This window comes from Eublepharis macularius, chromosome 19 (genome assembly GCF_028583425.1).
Source record: "Eublepharis macularius isolate TG4126 chromosome 19, MPM_Emac_v1.0, whole genome shotgun sequence".
NCBI lineage: Eukaryota > Metazoa > Chordata > Lepidosauria > Squamata > Eublepharidae > Eublepharis > Eublepharis macularius.
Genome location: NC_072808.1, coordinates 922,469 through 949,641, shown reverse-complemented (window position 1 = coordinate 949,641; position 27,173 = coordinate 922,469). Strand labels below are relative to the sequence as shown.

Here is a 27,173-nt window from a genome sequence, read left to right as displayed (position 1 = left end):
GAGCCAAGGAATAGAAAATCTTGAACAGCTTCAATTTCCTCATTGTCAACTTTAAAATGAGTCAATTGGAATTGTTCATGAACGTAACCGTTCAGGAATCCCATAGGATTTATAGTGCAATCCTATGCAGAGTTACTCCAGTCTAATCCTATGGAAGCCAATGGGCTTAAACTGGAGTAACTCTGCATAGGATTGCGCTGTGAGTCTGTACAGGCTTCCGCCCTAAGTAGGGCATCTGAGGCGGGCATCCTCGCTTCCTAATCCTAAACATCTTCCCTTAGACGCTTGCTTCCTCTCTTTCAGCATTTCTTCAACTCTGCACTGGATTTCTGCTCGTTTTGAATCTTCCCGAATTTGCCTTTCCCTCCCACCTTGTTTATTGAAACGTCTCGGAAACTGACGGGACTGTCTCAGGCTGTGTAATCCGCCTTGAGCCTCGGTGAGAACGGGCGGACTATAAATAACATAAATAATAGTAAATAAATAATAAGAGCTAGAGGCCCCACAGAGCGGTAGCGATGTTGGCAGGAAAAATAAAAAGCGTTAATTAATTTTTGTGGACTGGCAGTTCGCCGTGCTAGAAAATTTCAGGCCGGAATAACGAAACGGCGTCGGGGGAGGGCTTTCCCGTTGCAAATGCGTTTAAGAACGGCATCTGGATGAAGACAAAGGAGGGAACGGGCGGCAAACAAAAACGCGGCCGAGCGTTCCTAGGTCTGTGATAAAGCTGCGGGCTGTTTTGAAGGGAGGGAAGGAAGGAAGGAAGGAAGGAAGGAAGGAATTCCGGCTCCCGGTCCCGGCAGGCAGCCGCCGCTGCGCTGTTCCCGCCGGGGAACGCAGGGCGGGCGGAACCTTTGCGGCAGGGCGGCGAGGCGCGACGGAGCCAGGCCGGGTGCCCCGTGCGGGCCGAGGGGGAGCGGGTTTCCTGGGCCCCGCGCCGGGGCAGGAGGAGGGGAGATGCTGCCCTCGTTCCAGGAGTCCCTCGACGGGGACGAGCGGGAGCTGGAGAGCAGCGAGGAGGGGCCCGGCCTTGCGGAGGGACGGAGACCCGAGCGCAGCAGCAGCAGCAGCAGCAGCAGCAGCAGCTACTACTGCCTGTACGGCTACCAAGGCTGCCGGTGAGCGGGGTGGCCATCCTCCAGGCGGGGGCTGGAGCTCCAGGTGGAGCAATTCCTTGAGGGGGGGGGCGAAACCTGGAGAAGGCAGGGCGTGGGGAGGGAAAGGCTCCCGGCATGGTGCAATTCTGTAGAGCCCCCCACCCCGCCTCCAAAGCAGCCGGTTTCTCCAGGGGAACTGATCTCTGTGGCTGGAGATCAGTTGAGATTCCGGGAGATCTAGGCTGGAGTTCTCCTGGAATGACAACTGATCTCCAGACGACAGAGATCAGTTCCCTGGAGAAAATGGCAGCTTTGGAGGGGGGACGCTGTGGCACCACATTCCTGCTCCCCTACCCAGGCATGCTCCATCCTCTCAGGCTCTGCCCCCAAATCTCTAGGAATTTCCCAGGCTGCAGTTGGCAGCCCTGCAGCTGAGAGGTTGCTGGGCCTGTCCTGTGAGCAGGGCGCCTCTCCTCCTTCCCAAATTGCTTGATCCTTTTCATAACCCCTGATTTGTTGGCCTTCCTGGGATACTTCCTAGCCCCTGGTTCTTTAGTCAGGGGCTGTAAAATCGCCACTCCATGCACAAAAAAACTGGGGAAAAGACCTGCCTGTTTCCATTTTCTTTCCCAAGTTCAATGCTTGGCATCTCCAGTTACAGAAGAATGAGGGAGTAGGTGACGTGGAAGGCCTCCACCGAAGACCCTGGACAGTCCCTGCCAGCCAGAGTAGAGAAGATGAACCCTGATGGACCAAAAGTCTGATTCAGTCTAAGGCAGCTTTGTGCGTCCACGAAAGGCATTCGAAAGGATTTTGTGCTTTTAGGATTTTCATAATGGCTGTTTTCCCCAGGTGGCACCAGGGGGTAGACAGCGATGATGGAAGTCCAAGCAGTACAACAGCTGAAACTCCCTCTTCGGATGATTTCAGGTAACCCAGGATGACCAAATTCTTTTAATTTCTGAATTTTCCAGTGCAATATTAATTTGTATGACTAATATGATAGGAGACTCAAAACATGTACCCGTCTCAAAACTGAATGGAACTGGTGAGTGTTTCTGACATTTTGTGGGGGCATTTACAGTGCAATCCTAAACAGAGTTACTCCAGTCTAAGCCTACTGATTTCAATCGGCTTAGACTGGAGTAACTCTGCTTAGGGTTGCTCTGTAAGTGTGAAAAGGTAGAAATAGTGGGTTGGGTACACTTCCACTGGCAGAGGAGGAGATCTGATCTTTCCCTGTTCCCCTTTCCCACTGCAGACCCCGCTTCATAAATGTCTGGGTTGCTTGTGAAGGCCCCTGGTTCTCAGGAGCAGAATTTTTGGGGTATTATGATGGGTTCGTGCCAGACTGGAAGAAAATTGCACTCTTTCTTCTTGAAGGCTTGACTAATTCCGGATGTGCAGAGATGGTTCCGCTTAGCTCTTCATGTCTTCTGACTAAATGGTTAGACAGAATCACTCTCCTCTTGCTTATTTCTTTTCACATCCTAGACTGGAAGTATCGCCACTTGGTTTACAAAAATATTGCTACTGATATGTGGTTTTCACATTTTAAAAACTGTCAAAGTACCAGCATGTCTGTGTGGTTTAGATTTGGTTTGTCTTCCATGCTTGGGTAAGCACTCTCTGGAACTGAAGAGGGGGGAAGTTTGTGGGATGGCTGCCTTGCATATAACTGTTGCCCTTGAGGCCATAACCCTGAGATTGTTTTTCTGTAGCAGCCCTATTGAGACAAGAATTGTAAAATACACAGAGCCATAATTACAGGCGAGACAGGAATTAAGGGCCTTAAAGTGGGTCCAAGGAACTAATTCTTCTTAATTCGAGCCCTGTGGCGGTGGCAATACTAAACAAAGCAAAGTTTCCATTTCCTGCGGAGAACCCTTGAGAATCTGCTCGTTGCAGCCAGAGTGCTGAGGTGTGTCCGACTGACTTCCATGCATCTTGCACTGTAGAGTTGCAATGATACCGCTAGGCACGGGAGCCAAGCAGTGAGCTTTTGCTTGCTAAACTAGCAGTATCTGTCTTCTGTCAGTGGCTTCTGAGGGATTCAGTCATTGACCTTCTCCAGCCGTGATCTCCTGCTGCAGTCCACTGAGCTCCGTGTACACACAAGCACGATGATAAAAATGAACGGGGGCTTTTCCAGAAGCGGTGCCAGAGCCCAGAGGGGTCCAGGGTCTTGCTGAGCCGTGTTTACTTTTCATTCATTCAGCCTCTCGTTGGTGGACACGAACTTACCCGCCGAAGCAGAGACGGAACTGCGCAGTTTTATTGCCAAGCACCTGGCTAAGGGAGCCTTTTTCGAAGGGATGGGCAGCATTGCGTCTGTGGAGCTGAGGTAAGGAAGCCCGTGCTGACCCAGTCTGAGGAATCATTTTATACTCTGGCGGGAATTAGGTGCAACAGGCGCTCCCGGTTGCAGCAGTCACACATCTTCTTCTCTCCCCTGGTAAAGGTACGAGGTGCTGTTATCATGGGAGAAGTTTCCCTGGCTCTCCTCTCTTTCGCCGGCTGCTACTTGTGGGGCAAGGAGACAAGCTGCATCCCGTCCTCTGCCATGTTCAGTGTTACAAGGGGGGGGGAGGAGGAGACACGGGGCTGTTGCTTTTCTTCGCGTGGCATAGTGCTTAAGAGTGTCAGGCTAGGGCTTGGGGCAGCCAGGCTGGGGTCCCCGTTGCCCCAGAAGCTCCCTGTGAACGTAACATAATTCCAGCTCCAGCAGTGCGTTGCTCAAGCCCCCTGAAATCTGGTCTTGATACTGAGATAACATTGAATGTGTTGCGTAGCTTTCCTGTTGCTCCATTAATTATGTTCGTCCGTATTGCCGAAATGAAAAATGCGTTCCTGCTGAAGGGGCTGGGGATCTTTGAGGAGTCTTCATGGAGGGGAAGGGAAAATAAATGATTAGGACCTTTTCCTTTGTGGGAACACGCACTGCCCGTGGGACCGCTTCATCTGATGGAGAGCTTTGGAGCTACAGAACTCCCCCTCTTAAGAAGTTCCTCTGTTGATGCAAGGACAGGAAACAGGAGAGAAGTTAATTGCTCTCAAGCATCTGTCCCTGCGTCATCGATGGCGCTCTCTCAGGCACCCAGTACTTAAGGCTTGGTTGCGTAAATGCTTCCGGCTAGCAGAGAACAGTCAAAGTTCCATCTCACACCCTGGCGGGAATATGACACTTTGGAGGGGACAGAGACTTCGGGATGCCAACTGACAGATATTGGGAAGGCCAGAAAGAAAAGAAATGACCCCACAGGCAAGTGGGCAGAGAGAGCTGATAAGTTCTCTGGATCCCAGGAGAATGAAGTCCGTTTGGTGGGTCGACGTTGGCTGACTCCAACTGGGAATAGCTTGCAGGAAGGAGTCCATCTTGGACGGCAGCCATTGCCACGTGGAGGAGACAGAGGGCAGGCAGCCTTGGAACAGGACCAGCCAGGGCGTGTGTGTAGGGCTGAGGGGCAGAAGACCGCCTCCGTTCTTTGCATTCCTTGCTTGATCTGTCGGTTCAGCAAACCGTTTTCCGTTTTAAATGTACCACATAGACCCTGCCCCATACGCACCTTTGGAACATGCTATCTGAAATGGGTGCCTGGGGAGACGAGGTGGTTGGCCGCTCTTTCCCTGGGAGGTCAGTGCATTACGCTGCCTCTGTGGCAACCAGTCATTGGGTAGCAGGAGAGGTGGGCAGTAGGCGGAGCATTGACAATGGCCAAGTGGAAGGGAAGCGAGGAGTGGGGGGGTCCTATTGGTAGGAATTTCCCAAACTGGCCAGCTGGTGGCCGTGTGCTGAAGGAGAGGCACAAGCGCGATGCCTTCAGAGAGCCGGAAGGACTTGGGAGAGTGTCTCGTTGCTGGATGGAGACTCCAGATGACTGCTGAGTGTCTAGATCAGGTACTCACGTTCATATCATGATCAAGGAGCAGACAAATTCCAACATAATACACAGAATAAAACTGATTTGACACAACCTCCATGACATTAGTTCTGTATTTCTCTGTTCAGTATACCGGAGAGCCGAGTTGGTTGTTACCACTGCCTGCTCCAGCCAGAAAAACACGCCGAGGCGGCCAGTTCAGAATCAAGTCTCTGTCCTTTAGACTACGTTGTCTGCTTTTTGGGAGGCTCAGAGAAGGGGCTTGAACTATATCCTTTTCTGTTACCTTTGAATGTAAAAGTAGACAGCAACTGCGTAATCATACTCTCTTACCAGTATTGTAGTCATATCCTCGAGCGCAGAGAGCACTGGGCCTACCTGCATTACCTGATAATCCCTTTTGGTGCACTCCATGGTCCCTCGCAGGATTCTGAGAATACCAGTTTATTATTTTTTTTAAAAAAGGTTCTAGACGTACATCTGACAATCAGAAGGCAAATGTGGAGTCCGAATATATAATCCCAACCTCACCATTTTGTCCATTTCAGAATAGGATTTCCCCCCTAAAGGTAACTGGTATTTTTCTCATTGGAATGCCTTTGGAATACGGATGTTGTAATCATGGAAGTGCAGCGGGACTGGCATTTGAAGTTCAGTGTGTGTCGTGTTTCTGAAAATGGCAAGACTTACAGTGCAATCCTAAACAGAGTTACTCCAGTCTAAGCCCGTTGATTTCAATGGCTTAGTGGTCGGTATGAGAGTAGGATCTGGGAGAAACGGGTTCAGATCTCCACTCTGCCATGGAAACTCAGTGGGTGACCTTGGGCCAGCCACCCACTATCTCAGGATAACCTACTTCATAGGGTGGTGGTTGTAATGATAAAAGAAGGGAGAAATGGTTTTGGAAGCCACTCTGAGTCCCCATGGGGGAGAAAAGTAGGTTATAAATACCTAAATAAATAAATAAATGTACATAGACATTTAGCTGCATTGACTTGGAACATCTCGGTGCTGAAGATGTCGGCCACCCACTAGTCAGTCTCTTGAATCAGATGCAGTTGGACTCTGTGTTTTCATGATGGAGCAGGAGCAGGCTTAAACAGGTCTGTTCAGTGGGGCTTACTCCCAGGAAAGTTCTTTTAGGATCCACTTTTAAGGACTGTGTGGCACTAAGCATGCAATGCCATGTTTTTTTTTAAAAAAAACCAATTAGATGCCTGAAAAGATGTAACGTTATTTCCTTAAGAGCTGACATTCAGACTTGAGCTGGACAGATGCACGCAAGATTTGAAGATTGCCTTGGATGCAGAGGTAAAAGCTTCTTCCCGCTCAGTTGTTTAACTTGAGATGGCTCATTAGCAAGGTCCTTGTATAATTTGAATAAGAACGGCTAGAATGCCCTCTGGAATTCCTGAAAAGAGAATCAGGGCTGTGTAGTTGCATATAAAAGCTTGATTCTTTTCCATTTGTTTCAGCAACATAATCTGGAGACGTGTGTTCAACCCCTTCTCAGAACTTGGTTTGAGGACTCCGTGTGCCCCATTCAGAGGGTGGTGCAGCTGTTCCAGGAGAAACTTGCCTGTGTATTGCACGCCGTGAGTATCGCACAAATACACACTTCCTGCATTTATTTTCAAGTGACCGTTTTTGATAGCTTGGGATTGATGTTCTGTTTGCACACATGTTTCAAGTAGTAAAAGCTCTGAGACCCATTGTGATGTAGTGGTTGGAACAGTGATTCCCAATCTTTTTGGAGTTGCAATGTTGGAATGGTTTATTTTCATTCCCCCCGCCCCTCAATATAATATATACATTTGAAATTCCAGGTAGTGTACAATGGGATAAAATTATTTTTAAAATAAAAATCACAATTAATTCAATCAGGGTCAGTGAAGTTCTGTTTGTGGAATAGAACTTTTCAGCTCTCTCCCTCCCTTCGCAACCTGCTGTGCCCCCTGAAATTCAGCTGCTCATGCACAAAGGAAAGGAGCTATTCACCGTGTTTCAATGCAGTTCTCATTTTGAGTACAGACCAGAACAAAACACTGTTTCACGGACTATTATTTTTTAAAATTAAATTTTGTTCTGAGAGTTGCGGCACTCCTTGAGATAATTGGCAGGACATTCGGATGCCGCAAAATCAAAATTGAGAATCACCGGGTTAGAGTTTTAGTCTAGGATTGGAGAGAACTGGGTTCCAGTCATTGCCCTGCCAGGAAGCTTGCTAGGTGACCTTGGGGTAGTTGATTTGGAATGCATAAATATCCAAAGACACCGTTATGTAATGCTTTTTACAGAGTGATAATATTCCACTTGGCTCAGATTGCATGAGAGGAAGCGTGTTCCGGTGGTCCAAAATTCTGCTAGGCCTGTATGCTATTGGGCCAGTTACTCCTTCCCAGCTTAGTCTGTTCTTCAGATAAAATAGGGGGACAGAAATCTAGAGGGGCAGGAGTGAAGCCAGTTAGATGATATTTGAAAACCAAAGCTATGAACATAACAGCAACACTGTTTCTTCCATAAGGCTTTGAGTTACACTCCAGTGGAAGTCAAAGAGTCCGATGAAAGGACAAAGGAGGACATTAACAGGTAAAGGAAAATTACCCTTCAGTTACTTAGGAAGAGGGCCTTAACGATTGTGACACCGATTGTGATACCGTCCCTTTGGAATGCACAGTCGGCAGGCACTCATGCTCAGCAGGACCTGTTGATGTTTTGGAAACTCTGTAAGGCAGAACTGTTCCTGCGTGCCTCGCTAATATTCTTTTGTGAGGCAGGGCAAATTGATGTGCAGTTTTATCTACCTGCAATTTTCATGTTATTTGCAGGGGTTTATAGGCTGGGGTTGGGACTAGAGTGTTTTTCAATTATTGTATTAGGCTGTTTTATTGTGACTTTATTGAATATTTTATATAGTTTTTAACCATTGTAATTGTTGTGAACCGCTTCGAGATCTTAACTGAAGAGAAGCGGTATAAAAATTGAATGAATAAATAAATTTCCCCAGATGGCTGAATTGATAACATCATCTTTCCCCTGACTTAAGTTAAATAATTAGGGTCTCCAAGAGGGGAGAATGAGGGTAAAAAACCCGCACAGCTGCTGGGGTGGGCCTGCCTCACTTTACTCACATGCAAAAGCAAGGAAGAAGCCAGAATGGTGCCTAATAGTCAGGATCAAGTAGCTCAAATCTCAGGGCTTTGGGGGAGCTATAAGCCCCTCTAGGACTCAGGAATCGCTTACTTTAATCCTGCAGCCAGACCCTGCTAGGTTAAAGTGAGCGTTTCCGGAATCCCAGAGAAGCCTTTTCCTGTTCTGGTCCTCCAGGACTGATGATCCTTCGATGTCTTGCCTGCCTGCCTGATTTGCCATGCCCAGAGGGAACAATGAAAGAGAAGCCAGTGGGGTTATTTGACCTTTTCTTCTCTCTCCGTTTTAGCTTTTTTCTTTAAACGCGTGAGGGGATCCAAAGGGAAAGTTTGCCTGTAGGTGGCTTTTGACAGCCGTTTAAGTCGTAAGCTGTAAAGGTGTCCAAAGACATTCACGTTCCTTTTCAGGTTCCTTAGAGCTGCAAGCCTTCAAGGTCTTGTCCAGGAAGCCACCATGACTTCCTTATGCATGGCAATGAATGGGGAACAAGACACATCAGTGGTCATAGACTGCAGCGGGCCGCAACCGCAATTCCACAACGCAGGTGAGATTTCGGGTAGAGGTGCCGCAGTGTTTTACAGAGTAGTTAACGAGTTGTAAGAAAAATCCTTTGGCCTCCAACTTTGCTAATCCCTCTCTAACATGGCACCTGCCAGCGATAGCTTGGGATATTCCTGGAGATTTGGGAGCAGTGCCTGGGGATGATTGAGTTTGGGGAGGGGGTTTAGCAGGGACGTGATGCCACAGGGTCCTCCCTCTGAAGTTGCTATTTTCTCGAGGGGAACAGGTGATGTCTGGAGAGCAGTTATAAACCTCCTGTTTGTCCCGCCTTCCCTTCCCAATTTTCCCTCCCTCTGATAGGAAAAGCTGAATGGCTGTGCACCGCTTCCCACGTCACAAACTGCCCCAGGAATAAACTGCTAGGCGGAGGGGAGGGTGGGAAAGATCCGTGTTTGTGACCATCAGCACCTTCCATTGACTGGTCATGGGATCCAACCCTGGTGGTTTTATGTTTTCCGTTCTGTTTTTATCTTTTGTTGAACCAATTCCTCATGTTGCTTACGGTGAGGAAATTCATGCCAAAAGTGTATTGCCTGAAAATACACCCACTGACCCCTTTTCAATGTGTAACAGGCAGTAACAAATTCTGTGAAGAATGGACACAGGTGTTTCTGAATGGTTCTGAAGGGGGAAATCCATTTCTCTTCCGACAAATACTGGAGAACTTTAAATTGAAGGTAACTTACGTTATTTCTGTATGTGCTTCATGGAAACAAAATATATGTATTTAAATACTTCCACACCCCATTCATGGATACTCAAGTAGAGACTTGTTCAGCGTTAATTGTTAGGAGGCCCCTTGGATACAAACCTCATCCACTGTCTAGGTTAGCCAAACAATTTAGGCATTAATCTCTGCATCCGGTTGGTCGGTGATAACATTTCCTTGGATTGCGATGGCCTTGGCGTGCATCTCCAGTCCGTGTGTGTGCCATTCTGTTCAAGTCCTGGTACCTCAGCATAACTGGATTGTGGATCAGCCTGGCTGTTTAGATTTTAAATCATTGGAATCCGTTTTGGTACCTTCCAACAGGTAAAAGTATCCAGTCACCGAAATAGGACTGTAATTTATAATTAAATACCAAAGGAATGGGCATTTTTAGCGTCAAGACATGAGCTGTAACCGAGCAACAACAGGTTACTGGGCATAATGTAGCTAAAAAGGCCTTTTTCTCAGCGAAGAGGGCGGTATTGTAGGAAAGGGGTCCCAGATGTTTCACGAATGTGTCAGGAACCATAGATTTCACCATTATGTTGCCTTACATACTATCTTTTGCTTTAAATATGTACTCTTATATATACTACCTGTGCGTCTTGTTGTTTAATGTCAGTCCTAGAATGGAGTATGTTCTGTTTCAGCAGTTCTTCAACCCCCTATTGGATCCTTGCTAATGCCGTGTCTTTGTAAACTTGTATTCATTTACCCCATGATGTTGTTTATGGGAATGTCCTTGACACTGTATGGAAATGCCTGCCCTTGTCCTGGCCACTGATTGTACTGCTCTCACACTATGTAATCCGCCTTGAGTCTCAGTGAGAAAGGCAGAATATAAATGACATAAATAAATAACAAAATAAATAAATGTAAGCATATCTGAACCTCCTTCATTTCACTCGAAGTCACTCCCACTATAATCGAGAGGCTTAAAAGTGTTTCACTTAGGTTGGACTGTGCCTACAGTTTTTCTGGTCCTTGATTAATGGTAGGAAATTCTTCCTACAGAGGCCCTCAATTTAATGTTCCCGTTTCATATTTTGGCATACTGTACACGAGCAGTTTGAATCCAGATCAGAAGTCTGGACTTACATGCACCATCTAGAACACTGGGCATTTCTGCCAATCCTCTCTTTACAACTAAGGTCCCCCCCGCCCCCCATCCTGCTCCTCCCCTGCCCAGCTCATCTGAACTATGGTCACATCCTCAGCAACTAGACTGGAGGAGAAAACAGGGAGGCAGTCTAGCTTTGCAGTTTTTCATCCACCTTCGGGGCTTGAGGACTTTTTTGCTGCTCTCTCTGCAGGCCATACAAGATATCAACAATCTGAAGCGGTTCATCCGACAGGCAGAAATGAACCATTATGCTCTGTACAAGTGCTACTTGTTTCTGAAGAACTGCGGGAGTGGCGATGTCCTCTTGAAGATCGTAAAAGTGGAACACGCAGAGATGCAAGAAGCCAAAAATGTGATAACAGTCCTTGAGGAGTTCGTGAGAGAGTCAGCGGTAGCCTAATCCGACTTCGATTTCGGGCTGCGTGTGCATCAGAAAATTAAGGTACATCTGGGTATACCATGCGGGAAGGGAACCCCCCCCTTCTAACCACATGGACACACTGGGGAGCTGTAACAGTTCTCACTGTAAACATGCAGTCAAGAAAAGGCAGGCTTTTCTCTTGCATTTTGGAGGGTATGCGGTGGGTATACCCAGTGTACCCTTGTATGGTGTCCGTAGGTTGTATTAATCTGTTTCATAGTGCAGAAAATGGCTTTTAGTTGGAGGTCTGTTATAGCAGTAGCATTCTCACTGTGAAATAGGATTCACTGTTGTATACATTTGTACTCGCAACCTTTGGATAACAAGACCACACTTAACATTTGCTTTTCTAAAGAAAGGTGGAAAGGTTTAATCTGTAAACATTTCATTTTGCACAAATTCATTACGTTTTAGATCTTATCACGTGAGGTTTCCTACTCTATTTGCTCTGGGAATGCAGGACAGACTATATATTGGTTGAATTTTCCATCACGGGACCAAGAACAATACGTGTTAATGTTGGTGGTAATTCTGCAGCTACAAATTCAGAAAGTCTTAAATATGTGAATGCTGCTACAATGGATCAGATTTAATAAAATAAATTCCTATAAAATGACTGTTGAAAGGATTACATTCTCTCTTTTAAAGAAAGAGGCTGAAAGCTTTCTTGGCTATGTAAGCCTTTTTTGTTGTTTATTTGGCACTTTGCTTGTACATCATGAATTAGAAGCAACTTGAGTGTTGTAGTTACTGGATAAATTTCCGTTATTGCTGCTGTGGCCGCAAGCCAAAGAATCCAGCGCGGAGCATCTGCCCGTGCACTTGTGCTGGACTTCTTCCGCAATTTGCTCTTTCCATCTGTCCCCTTAACTCCTGCTGTGTTCCCATTCGTTTAAAAAGCAGTTTGGGGCTGCAAAGTGAGAGCCCCTTTTGAAAGAAAAAAACACACACACAAGAAATAACACCTGCCCCATGGCAGAAATTTTAATTTAAAAGGCTTGTGGTAGGTAGCCCCTCGAATAGTTTTCTCAGGTCTAGGTTTGGGGAGCGGGTTTGTGAGGTAGCAGCTGCCGAGAGGGAATCTCTCGTGCTTTTTTAAAATGCTGGCCTCCCCTTCAACAGGCATTTAGCAAGGGTTGAACTCCCCTCTCCACTCTGCCTCCGAACCAGCTGGTCAGAGAGGTTTTTTTTTTTAAAAAAGAAAACCATTAGGGATGTGACCAGCGGCTGTCGCCTTCATACTGAGCGCCACCCACGCGATACCAGTTTCTGCGTGAAATGGGAGTGTAGACGACGCCTGTTCCCAGGAATGTGTCGCTCCCGAGTCCATGGCCAAGAATACTTAGAAGCTGCCTCTATGGGTCTGTAGCCTGCGTCATGATACATGTTAAGTGTTAACAAGTTTCCCATTGATAATATTGCCTCTTCTAGTTCCCACTGGTCATGGACCTCAGTCCTGCAAAAACGTTCTGTTTCAAAGGCCCCAGTCCAAAGATCCTAACATGCAGCAGTGGGATGTACTCGTGCGAAGGCTTACACGCACACACTTGTCAATCAAGTAAGGTTCGTCCCATTTTAATTTCTGCTTAAGGAAATAGCTGTATGAGCAGTGACAAATAGACAGACAGACAGACTTGCCAATCAGCCAGTCTGCCTTGACGGTGCTAACTGCTTGTGAGGGTCTGGTTCTGTCAAAGCTGACGGCAGTTTATCAGAGGTTGCATGTAGAGGGTCTGAGCTGGCTGTGAAATGGCAGGTACAGCCCTGATTTGCATACAGCCTGCAAGCCCGAATGCAGCAAGGAGATCTGCTTACAGTTTCTTGTATTCGAGTACACCTTGCTTTTGCGAGACTACATAGGCTGAAGCAGTGGTTTCACCTAGAGACCAGATCAAATCATGCTGTCATAAAAAATAACTGTTAATTATTTAATTATACTTGTATTTGTAAAACATAACCCACCCCCTTACAAGGCCTTTTTTTTTGGCATGTTCCCATTAATATCCATTCTTTTTAACATAAAGAAAAAACTGATCGGCAAATCTTTAATGGAATCCGCACACAAATAAGTGTTAGAACAAAATTAGACAGTATGTACACAATAGAAAAATATTTGGAAACTCCTTTCAGCGTGCTACTTCAAATGCACCGTTTTGCTCTACTAGCCCTTGACGGGGATGCGTGTTCTGTTCAGCTTTTTAAGGCGGCATGACATCATAGGGAGGGTACTAATTGTGTAAGCAAGAGGAGGAAAAGTTTCATAAATCTGGCATTAATTGTAAATGAAACAGACACCATGGAGAGACAGTGACTTGGGGAGACAGTGACTAACGCATTTTGTGACGATGCCTTTTTTTGCTGCACAAATTCTGCCTGTGAAATTCTGTGTTTTGTCTTGTAGAGTGCTCTGTGACACAAATGCGTAGGGGGAATTCTACAGAACCTCATCAAAAAGCTTTTTTTCAATTAGAAACCAGTGATCAGTGATGGTATTAAAATGCATTCACCTTCAAGCAAGTTTGCTTTTGTGTCCCTTTCGTTTGTGGCATGACTGTATCGTTGAGGTTTTTGGTCTTCATATTTCCTTATGTCTGTGATGTGCCTATTCAAAGGTATGTGCAGTGGGCAAAACGAAGGTGTTTCTTACAAACCCCCCCCCCCCAGCTTGTAGAAGGCAGAATAAGTAACCCAAATGAGAGAACTGACTCTGGATATTTACCACATTTATCTCCTCCCTCCCTCCCATCCAGGCACTGAGCTTCAGCCAAGCGGCCGCATCATCTGCCCTCCAGGCGTCTCCTGGGCTTCCATTAATAACACTCCTGGCAGCATTGACTCCAGTCACCTCCATCACTAGTCATTCCATCCATGACACTAGTAACCTCCTACCTATGATAAAAAGTGAGTCCTGGGCCTCCAGCAGGCATGCACGGTCACCACCAAGGCTAAACCCCAGACAGAGATTGACACTTGAGAAAGAGCCGTATATTCTCTCACGTGTTCTAGGATGGCAGGGGGGTGGCTGACCAGTTATGAAGCGCCGGCAGGCCTCGCTTGACTTCCTAGGCAGGGCCACTGGGAGTGGGGTTGGCACTACAGCTTGGTGTACAGCTTGTTTCCATTTGTGAGTTTACAGAGATGTTCCTGGCCTCCAAGCCTGCCTGGTACAGGCTGTTGCAGGGCCTCGGAGGCCTGGGAGAAAGATAACGGGCCTGTCTCCATGGAAACGGCTCCTCAGGGGCTGCCAACCCCTTCCGGTTCAGATATTGCGTGACTGTAGAGGATGACTTAGAAATCACATTTTCAAAGCCAGGTTGAAACCAGAGATTACATGAGCAGGGCATAAAACCCTATGAGATTTTTTCCAATACGATTCACTTTGGGAACGCAACTGGAAACTGCCAAGAAATTCCTGCATCCCACCACCCCCACCTTTCAGGCGGCCTCCCGTGTAAAACTTGGGTCAGGAATAGAAACGCTTTTACTGCCCATTTTTGTGGTGTTACTGGGGTCACGCTGCAGCTTTGGCTACTGCTGCAAAAAGAGCCCAAGAGGTGGGAGGGTGTTAGAACTGAGGAGGGAAGCAGGGGTGTTGCTTAGCCCAGTGGGATAAAATGCTAGGGGCCCCTGGGCAGCTGGGAAGTGCCTGCGGCTTGTTTCCACCTCTTGCTCGACGTGGGTCTGGGTGAAGAGAAGGTGGCCCCAGTAGGGATCTTTGTCTGCTGGTTCACGGCAGCCTTGCTCCCACGTAGCCAGATTCTCTGTGCGTTCAGCATGCAGCCGTTCGCTCTCTGCAGTGGCATGAGGGGGTGGGGGATCGGAGCACTTGTTTCGTTGAAGCAGCCAAGTCTTCCTGCCCAGATCAGTTTTTTTAAAAACCCTAACCCTAAGGTACTCATAACATTTAAGTGTCATAACCTAACTTTCAGCTCATGTTGGGAAATGAATCAAGGCAGAAAAAGCCTGCAGTCATTAAAACTCTAGGTTCAGACTTGAGAGCACAGCCCTGAGAAAGCACTGCTACACAAACATCCTCTGCACTTGGCCAGTAGATGTCCCTGTAGGAGCTGAGCCACGGGCCTCTTTCAACACCTATCCACTTGCCTGTTCTTGACACTCAGGGCTGTAAGTGCTTCATGAGGAAAGCGGATCTGATAGCATTGTCTGGCAGCGTGCCCGTCATCCAAATCTCATCTAAAGGCTGGCTTTAAAAAGCGTTCCTTTGCTAGGATTCAAACTGGCACCTTCTCCCTAACAGAGAGTGTTTTAATGACTAAATATATTTCTGTATGGTGTAAGAGTACATCCCAGCAAATTCTGGCAGTGGCCAAATTCAGCACCGAGTGTTCCACGAACAGTTCAGGAGCCTTCGCCGGTTGCAGTTAATCTATAAGCATCTCAGGCAGTGCTGTAAGCTAGCAAGGACATCTGGAGGTAAGAGAGAAATTTATCCTCTAATCACTCATTGGCGCAGCAATAGCCCAGAACGACGGGGTGAATTTAAGAGGCCGCTTAACTTAGAACTGCCTGTATGTCTTGGGTGAGATGACAGGAGAAATACTTACGCCTTACACAGCTATTACTCAGTAGTCTTGCAGAATATTAATTTGTGAAAAAAATGTGAGTGCGATGGGTGCGTTGTACTGGAGGCTGCTATAGTGAACCACCTATGCAGTGTGGATGGGGAAGAGCACAATGAATAGGTTACAGATTACACGGTAGGGCAGCGGATTTCACTTCTAATGTGGCTGACATGAAAAAGGTTTATCCGATTTTAAAGCCAGATTACAACAGGAAATTCCGTTCGCTGCAGGATAATTCTCATACCCAGCAGATAAGGAGCTGTCCTCTTGTCTAGAATATGCCACATCAGTTGGTTCAAATGACTGGATGCTCTTCCATAACAGGAAAAATTCCCAACAGCTAGAAAACCAGTCCATCAGGGAGAAGATCAGACTACATTTTCACCTTGCCATCTAGTTTTCTAAATGCAAGAATTATATAAGCCTTTTTCTTGACTGAATTACTTAACTCCTCATCTGGGATAACGAGGACTAATATTGACAACTCAAAAGTGAGCCTCATGAAAGCTACACTTTTGGGGGAGCAGGCCAGGCCCACATGCTAGTATGGCTGCCCTTCTTACAGAAACAGTTTTTCTGTACGAGTTTCTCAAGATGCAGTATCCCAAACTAAGCTGAACTATATGTTAAAACAAGTTTCCTGCTGCATACGGAGCACAGACTGTAGCTGCCTATTCAGCAAGGCATCCTGCTACACAAGCCAGAAGCTGTTGTAGCAGAGTAGCGGCTGTAGCAAAGTGGTTAAGTGGTTGGGTTGTGAATCAGCACTCTGCTGGTTCGAATCCCACTCCTGCCATGAGTTTAGTAGGTGGCCTTAGGCGGGCCCCTCCTCTCAGGCCCAGCTGCATTGTGGGGATAATAATAACACTAACTACTTCACCACTCTGGGTGAAGCACTAATCTGTCTAGATTAGCGGTAGTGGTCGTTGGTGGGTGGGTAGCAAGATCGACACACATCTTCGTGATTACAATAGCTGCTGTCCTGTCTCATTTGGCCGTTCTATGGGGCAAAATAAATGGGATGTAATTTAGAACACAGTGAACAGGAAGGGTCAATATGGCCCTGCCATCACTGCCATGATGCCAAAGTGCAATCTTTTATTTTCTCCTATCCACGTGAATGCTCGTTTACCCCCACCCCCACCCCCTGCTAAGAAATAATTAAGCCTCACACTTGAGGATACTGTTGTGATGGACCAAAGACTGCCCTGTACACTGTGGCTCAGCACCCTTCGCTTGGCTCTTCTCCTCAGAGTTCACTGCTGTGTAGAGATTCCCCCCCCCCCCCACCTTTTGAAATGGTGAACATTTTGTTAGCAGAAAATAGCTCAGACGTTAAGGTAAATTCATAGCCATAGGAAAAACAACAGCAGCCCCCCCCCCCCCGGTTTTTTACCCATGGACACAGAGTGGTCAAAAACACGAAGCTTTAGGCTTGGTGGGGGTGGAATCCACCACAGAAGAAAGCGTTTGACATAAACTTATTGGATTAATGAGCTTGATGTCAAACCATGTTGAGATCATTCAAATGTGTAAGTTTGTCTCTGGCAGCCATGGAGCCTGCAAGCACAAAGTCGAAACACAGGCTGGAGAATGCCCATTTCCCCCTTCCAGCTGGCCAGCCTGCTCTGTGTAATGGCTGTTTTCCATCTAACGTAATAAAGCAAGGATTTAAGCAAGACTGCTGCAGGACACTGGCCGTATCCTAATAAAAAATAAATGTCGTCTCTGTGGTCCCGTTTTCCACCAAGCTTGCTAATATGTAATACTCAGTTGGCTGCATCCTCTGTTGCAGAGGGCATGCGGCGTCGCAGGAAATTGTTGCATTCTTTGAAGTGGTAAGGGCTACAGCATGTCAAAGCAGAACAACAAAAAGAAAGACATGATCGTTTATCGAGAGATTTGACAAAAAGAAAAGCTAGAGGAAGTCTAATTCTTCTTTATCCCAGGACTGACACGTTCCTGGGCTGGGATGTGGTACATTTTTGGCTGCTCGTTGTGCTACACAGGACAGGAGGGGTAATTTGCAACCATCAACCATTTGGCATTTCATTCTATGCGTACTTAGCATTAACATTTGTTTAACACTTGTGCATTTTAGTAGTTTTCATCATGACACTGAATTTACTAAGCTTTTGTTCTTTAACAATCAACATTTTCACCACCACCTTTATAAAAACTGGTTCCGAGTTGCGTCTCAGTGGAGAATTCCCTTCATTTAAGAAATCAGACGTCAAGGAAAACGGTACTGGCGTTGAGCTTCTCCCTTGCATGCTAATTTTCTATTGGCCGGGAATCTCTCTTGCATTGGAAGCATTAAATGATAGGCGCTTCCACCAGCTGCCTGAAGTGGCAAGGCCAGACAGAGGTTTACTGCCTTAGGATAGACTATATCGGATGTTGGAAGTCTGCGTATTTTCCCCCCTTTGGGGCTTTTAGAAGCTGGGAGGGGGAGAGTTAACTCACACAGCACCAGAGCCGTACCAGGCCTTCCCACAAAGAGCTTTTTGTAGCTCCATTATTCTTGAACATGGACCTCCAGCGTCATCTGAAGCTCGGCCCTGAAAATCAGGGCGTAGCTGAGGTACCATTACCAAATATATCCCTGATCCAGTCGAAAGCAGCTCCTTGTTGGCTACTTGTACACTTTATCAGCAAACAAGGTTTGTTCGAAGAGCGCCTGTCAACACGCTTTTTCCAAGTACGTAAAATCAACATCTCAAAAAAATAAAACAGTACTGTAAAGCAGTGATCTACGTTCTCTCTAGAGTGTAGAGACGTTCTGATGCACCTGCTTGGTTCTACAGGGGATGCTGTTTTGGAATCGCATCTTTAAAGAAAGAGATCGGCCAACCCCTTTCTAGTCACAGAGCAGACGCTGCTGCTTTAGAATGCACAGTAAGGGCCGGGGCATGGCGAGAAGAAAATAATGTGATTGTCAACAAAACACCCCAAACAACCAGTTTGCCCAAAGTCTCCAAAACCGTACACTTCTAGGAACAAAACCCTAGCCAAAATTTGTATATAAATCAAAGATGCAACTGTATTTAGCAACCTAGTTAAAGCACCATCAAATCTTCCAAAGCAATTTGGTTTATCCTTCAGTTGGAAATCTGCTTCTGCCACCGGCTAAGCAGATTTGCTGATGGCTCCAGAAGCTTTTCTAGAATAGCCTCCCTGTAAAAGGTAAGCTGTCTAGGCTCACTGGGCACTAGCAGGGGTACTGTAGAGGAGTCCGGGCTGTCCGTGAAAAGCCAGCCAAGCTGCCCTGCCAGAGGTGACTGCTTCATTCGCTAAAGAAGTGGAGGATTTTCTTCCTGGGTTTTGGTGGTGGTTTGCAAGCTCCCAATGACAGGTGCAGTAGAAGGAAAAAACAACCTGGGGAAATACCTTCAATCCAAACAAAATGTCCCTGTGTGCATTAACATTCACCAGTATGTGCCCAGTTCTACCAATATAGGGCTGAACAGGAGACCAGCACCAAGATATTTGCATGAGTAAAAATGATACAAGGCTAGGCTCTTACGGTGATACCTGTAAGCCTCCATGCCCACCCTTTGTCTGAGCAAGCTCTCTTGACTGGTCGTCACCTAAGCGATCTTTTCCAGTAATATGGTCACATCCCACATGTGCAGTAAACTTCCCCTTGTTATGTGCGTTTTCAGAAGGTGAGTTTGCTTCCATCCAGTGCTAGCCATACAAAAATAAATCCTCAATTTGATTCTTTCCAGTGAAGCTGCCGGACAGAAGTTGTCCATTAGTTCTTTACAGGTCCTTAGCTCAGACTCAAGGAGGTGGAGGTAGTTTCAGGTCCAACAGGCTGTAGGCGAAGATGTTCCAGAGGATGGCAAAGAGAACAAATACCATGTACATGGATACAAAGATCCACCATAAGGACTGGTCTTGGAGCCTCTGCTCATAGTTCCTTAAGACAACCACACCGAGGGTGATGCCGACTGCTACCCCCCCCAAGATGGGCCACAAAACTTGGGTGTGGACATGGAGGGTAGGCAGATGGGTAGAACCTCAACCACACGGCTCTTCCGAATTCAAAGCTCACTGGAGAGAAAGAAACAAGACATCAGATCAGCCTGTTTCAAGCAATTTCCACATTATCATGGGTTTTACTCAGACAGCAATGTTCCAGACCTAACAGAGGCTTAACAGGGCTGTCCCAAATTTATTTATTTATTTGTTTAATTTATATTGCACTCTCTCTGCAGAGCAGGCTCAGAGCGGACTACATCACAATATAAAACAAGTCACATCATAAAACCAAATTCAATTTATAAAATCTAGTGGCATTCACATTGTCCTTCCCTCACTAAAACTCGAGGGGCGGGTGGCGAACTACCAGATGTCATCCAGACTGGGGGGCAGTATCCCCCTTCCGGCAGGAAGATGGTCGAAGAGGAGGGTCCTCCCACCTCAACCACCATAAGCCTGGCGGAACATCTGTCTTACAGGCCTGGCAAAAAGACAGTCAATCTTGCCGGGCCAGTGTTTCCACAGACAGAGTTCCACCAGGTCGGTGCCAGGGCTGAGAAGGCCCTGGTTGAGGCGAGAGGGACCTCCCCGGTGCTGGGAACCACCAGCAGATGTTAATTTGCCGAATGAAGGGCCCTCTGGAGAACATATGGCAAGAGGCGGTTCCGTAGATATGTCAGTCCCAGTTTTATTCTTATTCTTTATTATTATCACTGTGTTTTATTCTCCCCCTTCAAAACATGCATTTGTACTTCATCTCATGCTGTGACGTCTCCATCTCACGTTACTCTTTGATGTAGATCAGAGTGGGTAACTGTACAAGGTGATGGTATAACAGTGTGAAGTAATTGTTACTTTACATTATGGGATAAAAAAATGGGAAGTTTCCACGGGGGGGGGGGGGGGCGCCCTGTATCATGAATGAGTCAGTTCAGTCCTGACAAGTTGCCGAGCACAAAAAGTGTGCTTCTATTCTGACGGGATCAGAATTATGAACGCTGGACCCAAGACTCGGCTTCCCAAGGCTGACAAATCCCAACCATCAAGCCTCTTATTAAAGGAAAGGAGGCGGCCTTGGAGTTAGCAGGTGCGCTAATGAGAAAAAGAAACAAAGTGGGATGTCGTGTGTGTCGAACATCGGAGTATACTCACTACAGATCAAGGCCACAGCCATGCGCAACAGCTTGAATGGGCACTTCATTCCAGACCAGTTCTGGGGAAAGGAGACAAAAAACCGGCCGCCTCATTAAACTTCTCACATGCCCGGGATCTGGAGGCAGATCTGAATATCAAGGAGTAGGTGCTCGGCCCTCCCCTCCGCACACAGTGAGAACGGAGTAATTTTGCTGCCGTTCTCTTGATTTACCATGCTTAATGGCAGAGAGAAACAAAACTAAGGATTAGCCTTCTTGAGACCATCAGTTCTTTCTGTTTCTCTACCCAGTAGGGCTGCTGGCCAGAAGAGGGAGATGTTAAACACACACAGGCGTACGCATATGACATAAGACTGCATAATCACATTTTTAAAAGATTTCTCCCTTTGATACCGGAGCAGTCTCACCAGTGGGTTGCTGTAGTGCAGGGGCTGGGAGAAAAGCAGACACTGGGACAGGAGGGGGCCTTGGACTGGGAGCCTCACACTCCAGACCCACATTCCACAGGGGGGAATATGGGTACTTGTGTCTATTTGTAACATCCTGTTCTCGCACCAAGAAGTCCTCCGTACTGCTATCAGTCATGTGCTATATTTACTTTGCAACAGTCTATTTTGAAGCGACTTAAAAGCTTTTTTGTTGTTAAAGACAGACCATAAAACGTAATTGTCCTACAGCACGTTATGAATAGTTCAAAATTAACACCAGCGGCCTGTGAAAGGCGGGCCCTGTGCCACAGACAGAATACCTTTTAGTGATCTGGGATGCGTATTTATCTGCATAAGCAACATAGACAAGAGGCGGTCATTTCTCCCCCGCCCATGGGGGAGGCGTCGGAGATTTTACTTCGGGAGACTCAAGGGAAGGAGCTGAAACCTAAAAATGAGCCACTCTAGCAACTCGCACTAACCACGTTTTAAACAGGCACCAGCTGAATCTCCTCCAAAGTCCAAAGAGGCATGGAACAGGGGAAATGGCTTACCGAGGTCACGTACCAGATCGTCCCCTCATCACTGGCAAGGGGTCAGCGGCAGTTCTCTCGTTAATTATCAGGGGTCAGTCTATTGCTATACTGTGTTAAGATTGTAGCAATATACCAAGAACCAATAGATAAAAGGCACAAAGGTTACCCAGCGGTGGGGTAAACGGCCCCATTGAGAAGTGAAGTGATGCCAGGTGTAGGGGGGGTGCAGAAATCTCCCCTTGCCTTCCACGCTTTCCCAGACCCTCATTGGGTACAATCTTCCAGGAAATATTTGTACCAAACCAGATTTGGGAAGAATCACTGGTAAGTGGAGAAAACGCAGGAGGTTGACGGAAGCACAACAATATGAAGCAGAAGCCAAATTTAAATCCAGAGCAATTGGGGGTCGGGGTCCAGAGCAAAAGCTCCACGTGGAAGCAACCTCAGGGTGCAGGCTCTTTCTGAGAAGAGACTGTTATCTTGAAGGCTCCGGCTGTAGTCTGAAGGCACATATGGCGCAGCAGCCTCCCTGAACCTGAGCAGGTCACGGTACAGAGACCTTTTGGGAGGCCTGTATTTGCCACTCGGAATGCCCTGATGGAAACGAAGCAGGCTTCACCGTGAAAGAGGAAATAGCAGGGATAAATTCTGGTTTGCCCCCTAGCCCTCTGCTGCCTTTGCTGTAGCTCACCCTGTGTTGCCTCTGCTGGCAAGCAGGGCCTGGAGAGGCAGAAAGGGGGGTGGGTGGGAGGCCTCCCCCTGCATTCCAGCCACCCCCATCACCCCTCCCTAGTTTGCTGGGAAGTATCGGTGACTTGACTGTGACGTGTGGATCTGCCCCGGGCACATCTCGTTTGGGCCACAGACTGGTCCTCCTCCTCCTCCCTTGGCCTGGTCCCCTCCGTCAGTCTATTCATTACCATCAGGTAAAATCATATACATCACAGAGACATACACCATTGATAAGCTCACGTAAATATTCAGTAAATACACATCTAATGTCCAGCCACAGAGCACGGCACACTCAGAAACACCGCCTGAGTGAACAAAGAGGTCTTGCTTGGTGCCGGAAACCAGGAAGACCAGGAGCCAGGCGAACATCTGGGGCGAGGGAGTGGAGCATACAGATCATCTAAAAGGTGTCCCTGCAGACGCAGTCAAGTTCTTTGTCCTTTTATCTATATGCCTACTCCGCACACACTTGAATCACACAGTCAATATTTGCACACTCAGTTAATAAGCCAGGGTGGGTCATGGAATGAATTTCTTCCCCACAGGAACGGTCCCAGCCTGCGCTGGGCAGGTGACTATACGGACCAACGACGGGCCCGGCCACCAGGAGCTCCGATGAGCGTTCTGTGGTGCCCCCACCCCAGGCTGTCTTGATCACGGAAAATGCTGCCAGCCACAGCTATGACTTTACGGTCACAGGTCAGGACTGCTGGAATGGGCACGGCAATTATCCCAAGTAGGAAGGTTTCCACTGATAGCATTTTCCGGTGCACAAAAAATATTCTTTCATTGAACTGTGTGTGGTGCTGGGGATGAATGTTTTGCTCCCCAGACTTCTAATTTACCTCTAAAAATTGATCCGCGTGTGGTCCTGGAGAAGGGGGCTGATTGATTCTGTTTCAATCCAAGTTTCCTGCTTGGATTCCTCCATGCATCTGAGTTAAGTCCAAGGAGTGAAAAATGTAAGTCTTTTTATGTTCCTTTTTGCTTGCAAGTCAGGGATAGGAAACTCACTCAGCTTCCTCTTCTTTGATTCACAAAGCAGAGATGGGTGTGTTCAAAACGGCATCCATTTATTAACTTGAAGACACAGGGCTGGGTTTCAGGCCAAGGGAGCTCATGCGGTGTACAATTCTAATTAATAAACAGAACCCAGCAGGGGCATCACCCCATATGACTAAAATATCTCACACAAATATCAGAGGGGGGAAAGACTGTTCCAGTGTAAAGTACGCAATAAATACATTACAGGTCCCTGCATTGTTCCTGTTTTTCCTCCCCCCCTGAGAATTAGACAAGCAGTGTGTGTGGGGGGGGAAGCATTTCTGATCAGTGAAATGGCAGGAGGAGAAGAGTTAAGGTCGCCCCCCTCCCCCAGCACTGCAAGGCAAATCCATACTGGGATTCTCTGTGGCTGTTTGTAGCAGTTAACTTACACATTTGGGTACCCAAACGGATTCTCAGAATCACAGATAGGGCAGCTGACAGCGGCTATAGAATTAGTATCTGACACTTCAGAAAGAGTGAAATTATCTGGAAACTGCTCTTTCCCTTGCCCTCTGCCATTAAGTGCAGAATAAAAGTACACGGCTAGAAATAACCAAATGTCCAAAGACAAGGAAATGCCAAATGGACCAATTTTCTGCCTTTGGTGGATCACGCATGCATTTTCATAGTTTTGGCCATTTAAATTACCATGCCTTTGCAACTTTAACAGAGTTTTTGCCACAAATTATCACAGGTTCTTTCCCCACTAAAATACACACACCCTCCATACTTTCCCTGCCTCAACTTCTACAGACAAGGTGTATTCAGCAATTTTTGAGAAATAGCTCAGAACTGCATGCAGTAACCGCCGCAAGAAGTGCCTTTGATAAAGTGGCACATCTCTTCTAAGCCAGCTGAGATTCTCCTCTGCTTGGTAGTGACAGGATTCCATAAACATTAATTACATACAGGTTTAAATATATATAACATTCGATTTATATAATAACATTCGATTTATATACTGCCCTTCAGGACAACTTAATGCCCACTCAGAGCGGTTTACAAAGTATGTCATTATTATCCCCACCACAATAATCACCCTGTGAGGTGGGTGGGGCTGAGAGTGCTCTGAGAGAGCTGTGACTGGCCCAAGGTCACCCAGCTGGCTTCAAGTGGAGTAGTGGGGAATCAAACCCGGCTCTCCAGATTAGAGTCCTGCATATATATATATGTGTGTATATATATATGTGTGTGCGCGCGCACACACACACACACACACACACAAATCTAAAATGCATGCCAGTAGGTCAGGCATTGTAATGCTACAGGAGCAATATGTACTGAGTAAAGCATAACAGAAAGGCAGCTAAATTCCAGGTTAGTGACCTCCATACGTTTAAAGAACGTGCAACGTGCACTGAGAGTTGAAAAACCCACTACTCTTTTCCACTCCGATAGAAATCCATGCTTGCCCTCCAGGTGCCCTTGTTACTAGGCAATGCCAAGAAACAGGACCTGATCTTAAGATAAGCCTGTTGCCTCCCCAACATTTCAAAGAATCTGGAAAGCTGCTTTTTAAAAAACGTCAATGGACCCTAGATCAGACCTCAAAAACATACATTTTGTTAAAGTTTCCAGTCTTTGTTTAGCAAAAAGAGAGAGAGAGAAAGAAAAAAATGGTATGCCACTTTAAATACTGAACCCAGGAGGGAGAGTTATGGCCAAAACGTTCTCGTGAAAAGAAGAAAAATGCATTTGAGAGAAGCCTTTGGAAGATACAACAACTAGTGCACATCGAATCACAGAATCATGGGGTTGGAAGGGTTTTAACTGATTAATAGAATTGTATGTACTTAAGGATTATAATGCAGGTGATCCTCTTATGACTATGCATCTGGAAGAGTGTTGTTGCCAGACTTGCGTATGAACAGGCATTGACAAGTGGCTATATATTCTATTAAAAAGTTGAACTGAGAGTAAAGAGGGCAAGCGGTTAGACTGTTACTGTCAACGGTGGCGTTTTACATTTTTTCATTAGAACCTTAAATACTGACACATTTACTATAGTAGAAGATCTTAGTGCTTATCTCAACTCTGAAGAAGACCCAAAATTTCCGTATTTATATTTAAAAGGTTAATCAGAGTTTGGAACATCACATTTATAGACAAAATAACTGATGTATATAAAAAAACTGGAAAAGGTCAAAATTTCTACTGATGCATTCAAGGTAAAATGTGTTCTTCACATTTGCCTTGGAAGGAACGTAAATCAAGAATGAATTTCAGAGTGCAACTGCGGATGCTAAAAAAAACATTAAACATTCTTGTTAAAACTGTAAAAAATGTTATAGTGAGAGGTGTTAAGGATGAGAAGTGTTATTGTTGTAGTTGTTATTTATATGATTTTACCTGCTAATAATGAGTAGACTGAAGGAGGGAACCAGGCCAAAGGAGGAGGAGGGGTTTTTTGTGTGTGTTATATGTTCTGTATGTTATATGTTTTTAATTGGAAGGCCAATTGGCGGTCCAAACGAGATGTGCCCGGGGCAGATCCACACGTCACAGTCAAGTCACCGATAATTCTCAGCAAAGTAGGGAGGGGTGATGGGGGTGGCTGGAATGCAGGGGGAGGCCTCCCACCCACCCCCCTTTCTGCCTCTCCAGGCCCTGCTTGCCAGCAGAGGCAACACAGGGTGAGCTACAGCAAAGGCAGCAGAGGGCTAGGGGGCAAACCAGAATTTATCCCTGCTGTTTCCTCTTTCACGGTGAAGCCTGCTTCGTTTCCATCAGGGCATTCCGAGTGGCAAATACAGGCCTCCCAAAAGGTCTCTGTACCGTGACCTGCTCAGGTTCAGGGAGGCTGCCGCGCCATATGTGCCTTCAGACTACAGCCGGAGCCTTCGAGATAACAGTCTCTTCTCAGAAAGAGCCTGCACCCTGAGGTTGCTTCCACGTGGAGCTTTTGCTCTGGACCCCGACCCCCAATTGCTCTGGATTTAAATTTGGCTTCTGCTTCATATTGTTGTGCTTCCGTCAACCTCCTGCGTTTTCTCCACTTACCAGTGATCCTTCCCAAATCTGGTTTGGTACAAATATTTCCTGGAAGATTGTACCCAATGAGGGTCTGGGAAAGCGTGGAAGGCAAGGGGAGATTTCTGCACCTCCGCTACACCTGGCATCACTTCACTTCTCAATGGGGCCGTTTACCCCACCGCTGGGTAACCTTTGTGCCTTTTATCTATTGGTTCTTGGTATATCGCTACAATCTTAACACAGTATAGCAATAGACTGACCCCTAATTAACGAAAGAACTGCCGCTAACCCCTTGCCAGTGGTTGGTGAGGGGATGGGAAATGGCAGGTGGGAGGGGAAAGCAGGGAGTAAATTTCTGTGTGGAAGCAGCACTACTGCTGTGAATATTTTCACACTGGCAGCAGCTATCAGAGCAGATCAGAAGGTCTTCCTACCTGGATGCCACCTGGGATAGGCAAACAGGTCAAGGAATATAAAAGAGAGGCTGAGATCTGTCCAGGGTGCTGAACTCCTGACCCCCAACTTCTGATCTACAATGGGATGCTAAATCAAAAAGAGTCCAGTAGCACCTTTAAGACTAACCAACTTTATTGTAGCATGAGCTTTCGAGAATCACAGTTCTCTTCGTCAGATGCATGCTATACACCTGCTTCAACTGCCTTTCCCTTGATGACTTGGGGAGATCCCACACTAGATCTAATCCATCCAACCCTCTCCATTGGCTTCTGAACTGGACAGATACTGAGGATCGCGTCAAAAACCCATACCACCTGCACATTATTACAGTTTCC

At 46.7% G+C, this 27,173-nt stretch overlaps 2 protein-coding genes across 6 annotated transcripts in view; one reads left to right on the top strand and one right to left on the bottom strand.

The window, feature by feature from the left end:
• Positions 1–867: 867 nt before the first annotated feature.
• On the top strand, positions 868–13,459 carry C19H17orf75 (chromosome 19 C17orf75 homolog). Of its 5 annotated transcripts, none has more exons than XM_055003748.1 (11): positions 869–1,118; positions 1,950–2,027; positions 3,316–3,441; positions 5,107–5,249; positions 6,234–6,289; positions 6,454–6,573; positions 7,503–7,567; positions 8,536–8,672; positions 9,263–9,366; positions 10,712–10,963; positions 13,344–13,459. In XM_055003748.1, the coding sequence occupies exons 1-10, from the start codon at positions 958–960 to the stop codon at positions 10,919–10,921; spliced, it is 1,200 nt and encodes a 399-aa protein (XP_054859723.1). In that variant the 5' UTR covers positions 869–957; the 3' UTR covers positions 10,922–10,963; positions 13,344–13,459. The 5 variants fall into 5 exon arrangements, with proteins under 5 accessions (XP_054859726.1, XP_054859723.1, XP_054859725.1 ...); XM_055003750.1 differs by having other exon boundaries at positions 12,374–13,459; XM_055003749.1 differs by having other exon boundaries at positions 11,357–13,459.
• Positions 13,460–17,400: 3,941 nt separating this feature from the next.
• Positions 17,401–27,173, bottom strand: part of RHBDL3 (rhomboid like 3) — a 113,062-nt gene continuing 103,289 nt past the window's right edge. The window contains 3 exon segments of the mRNA XM_055003540.1: positions 17,401–19,497; positions 19,499–19,584; positions 20,665–20,725. Coding sequence (XP_054859515.1) covers positions 19,312–19,497; positions 19,499–19,584; positions 20,665–20,725 — 333 coding nt within the window. The 3' untranslated portion in view covers positions 17,401–19,311.

Bases quoted from the DNA above. Each gene is read 5' to 3' on its own strand.
- C19H17orf75 (XM_055003748.1), top strand. From the start codon at position 958: ATGCTGCCCTCGTTCCAGGAGTCCCTCGACGGGGACGAGCGGGAGCTG. The intron at 2,028-3,315 runs GTAACCCAGGAT...TCATTCATTCAG, and splicing joins CCCTCTTCGGATGATTTCAG to CCTCTCGTTGGTGGACACGA. The intron at 9,367-10,711 runs GTAACTTACGTT...CTCTCTCTGCAG, and splicing joins TGGAGAACTTTAAATTGAAG to GCCATACAAGATATCAACAA.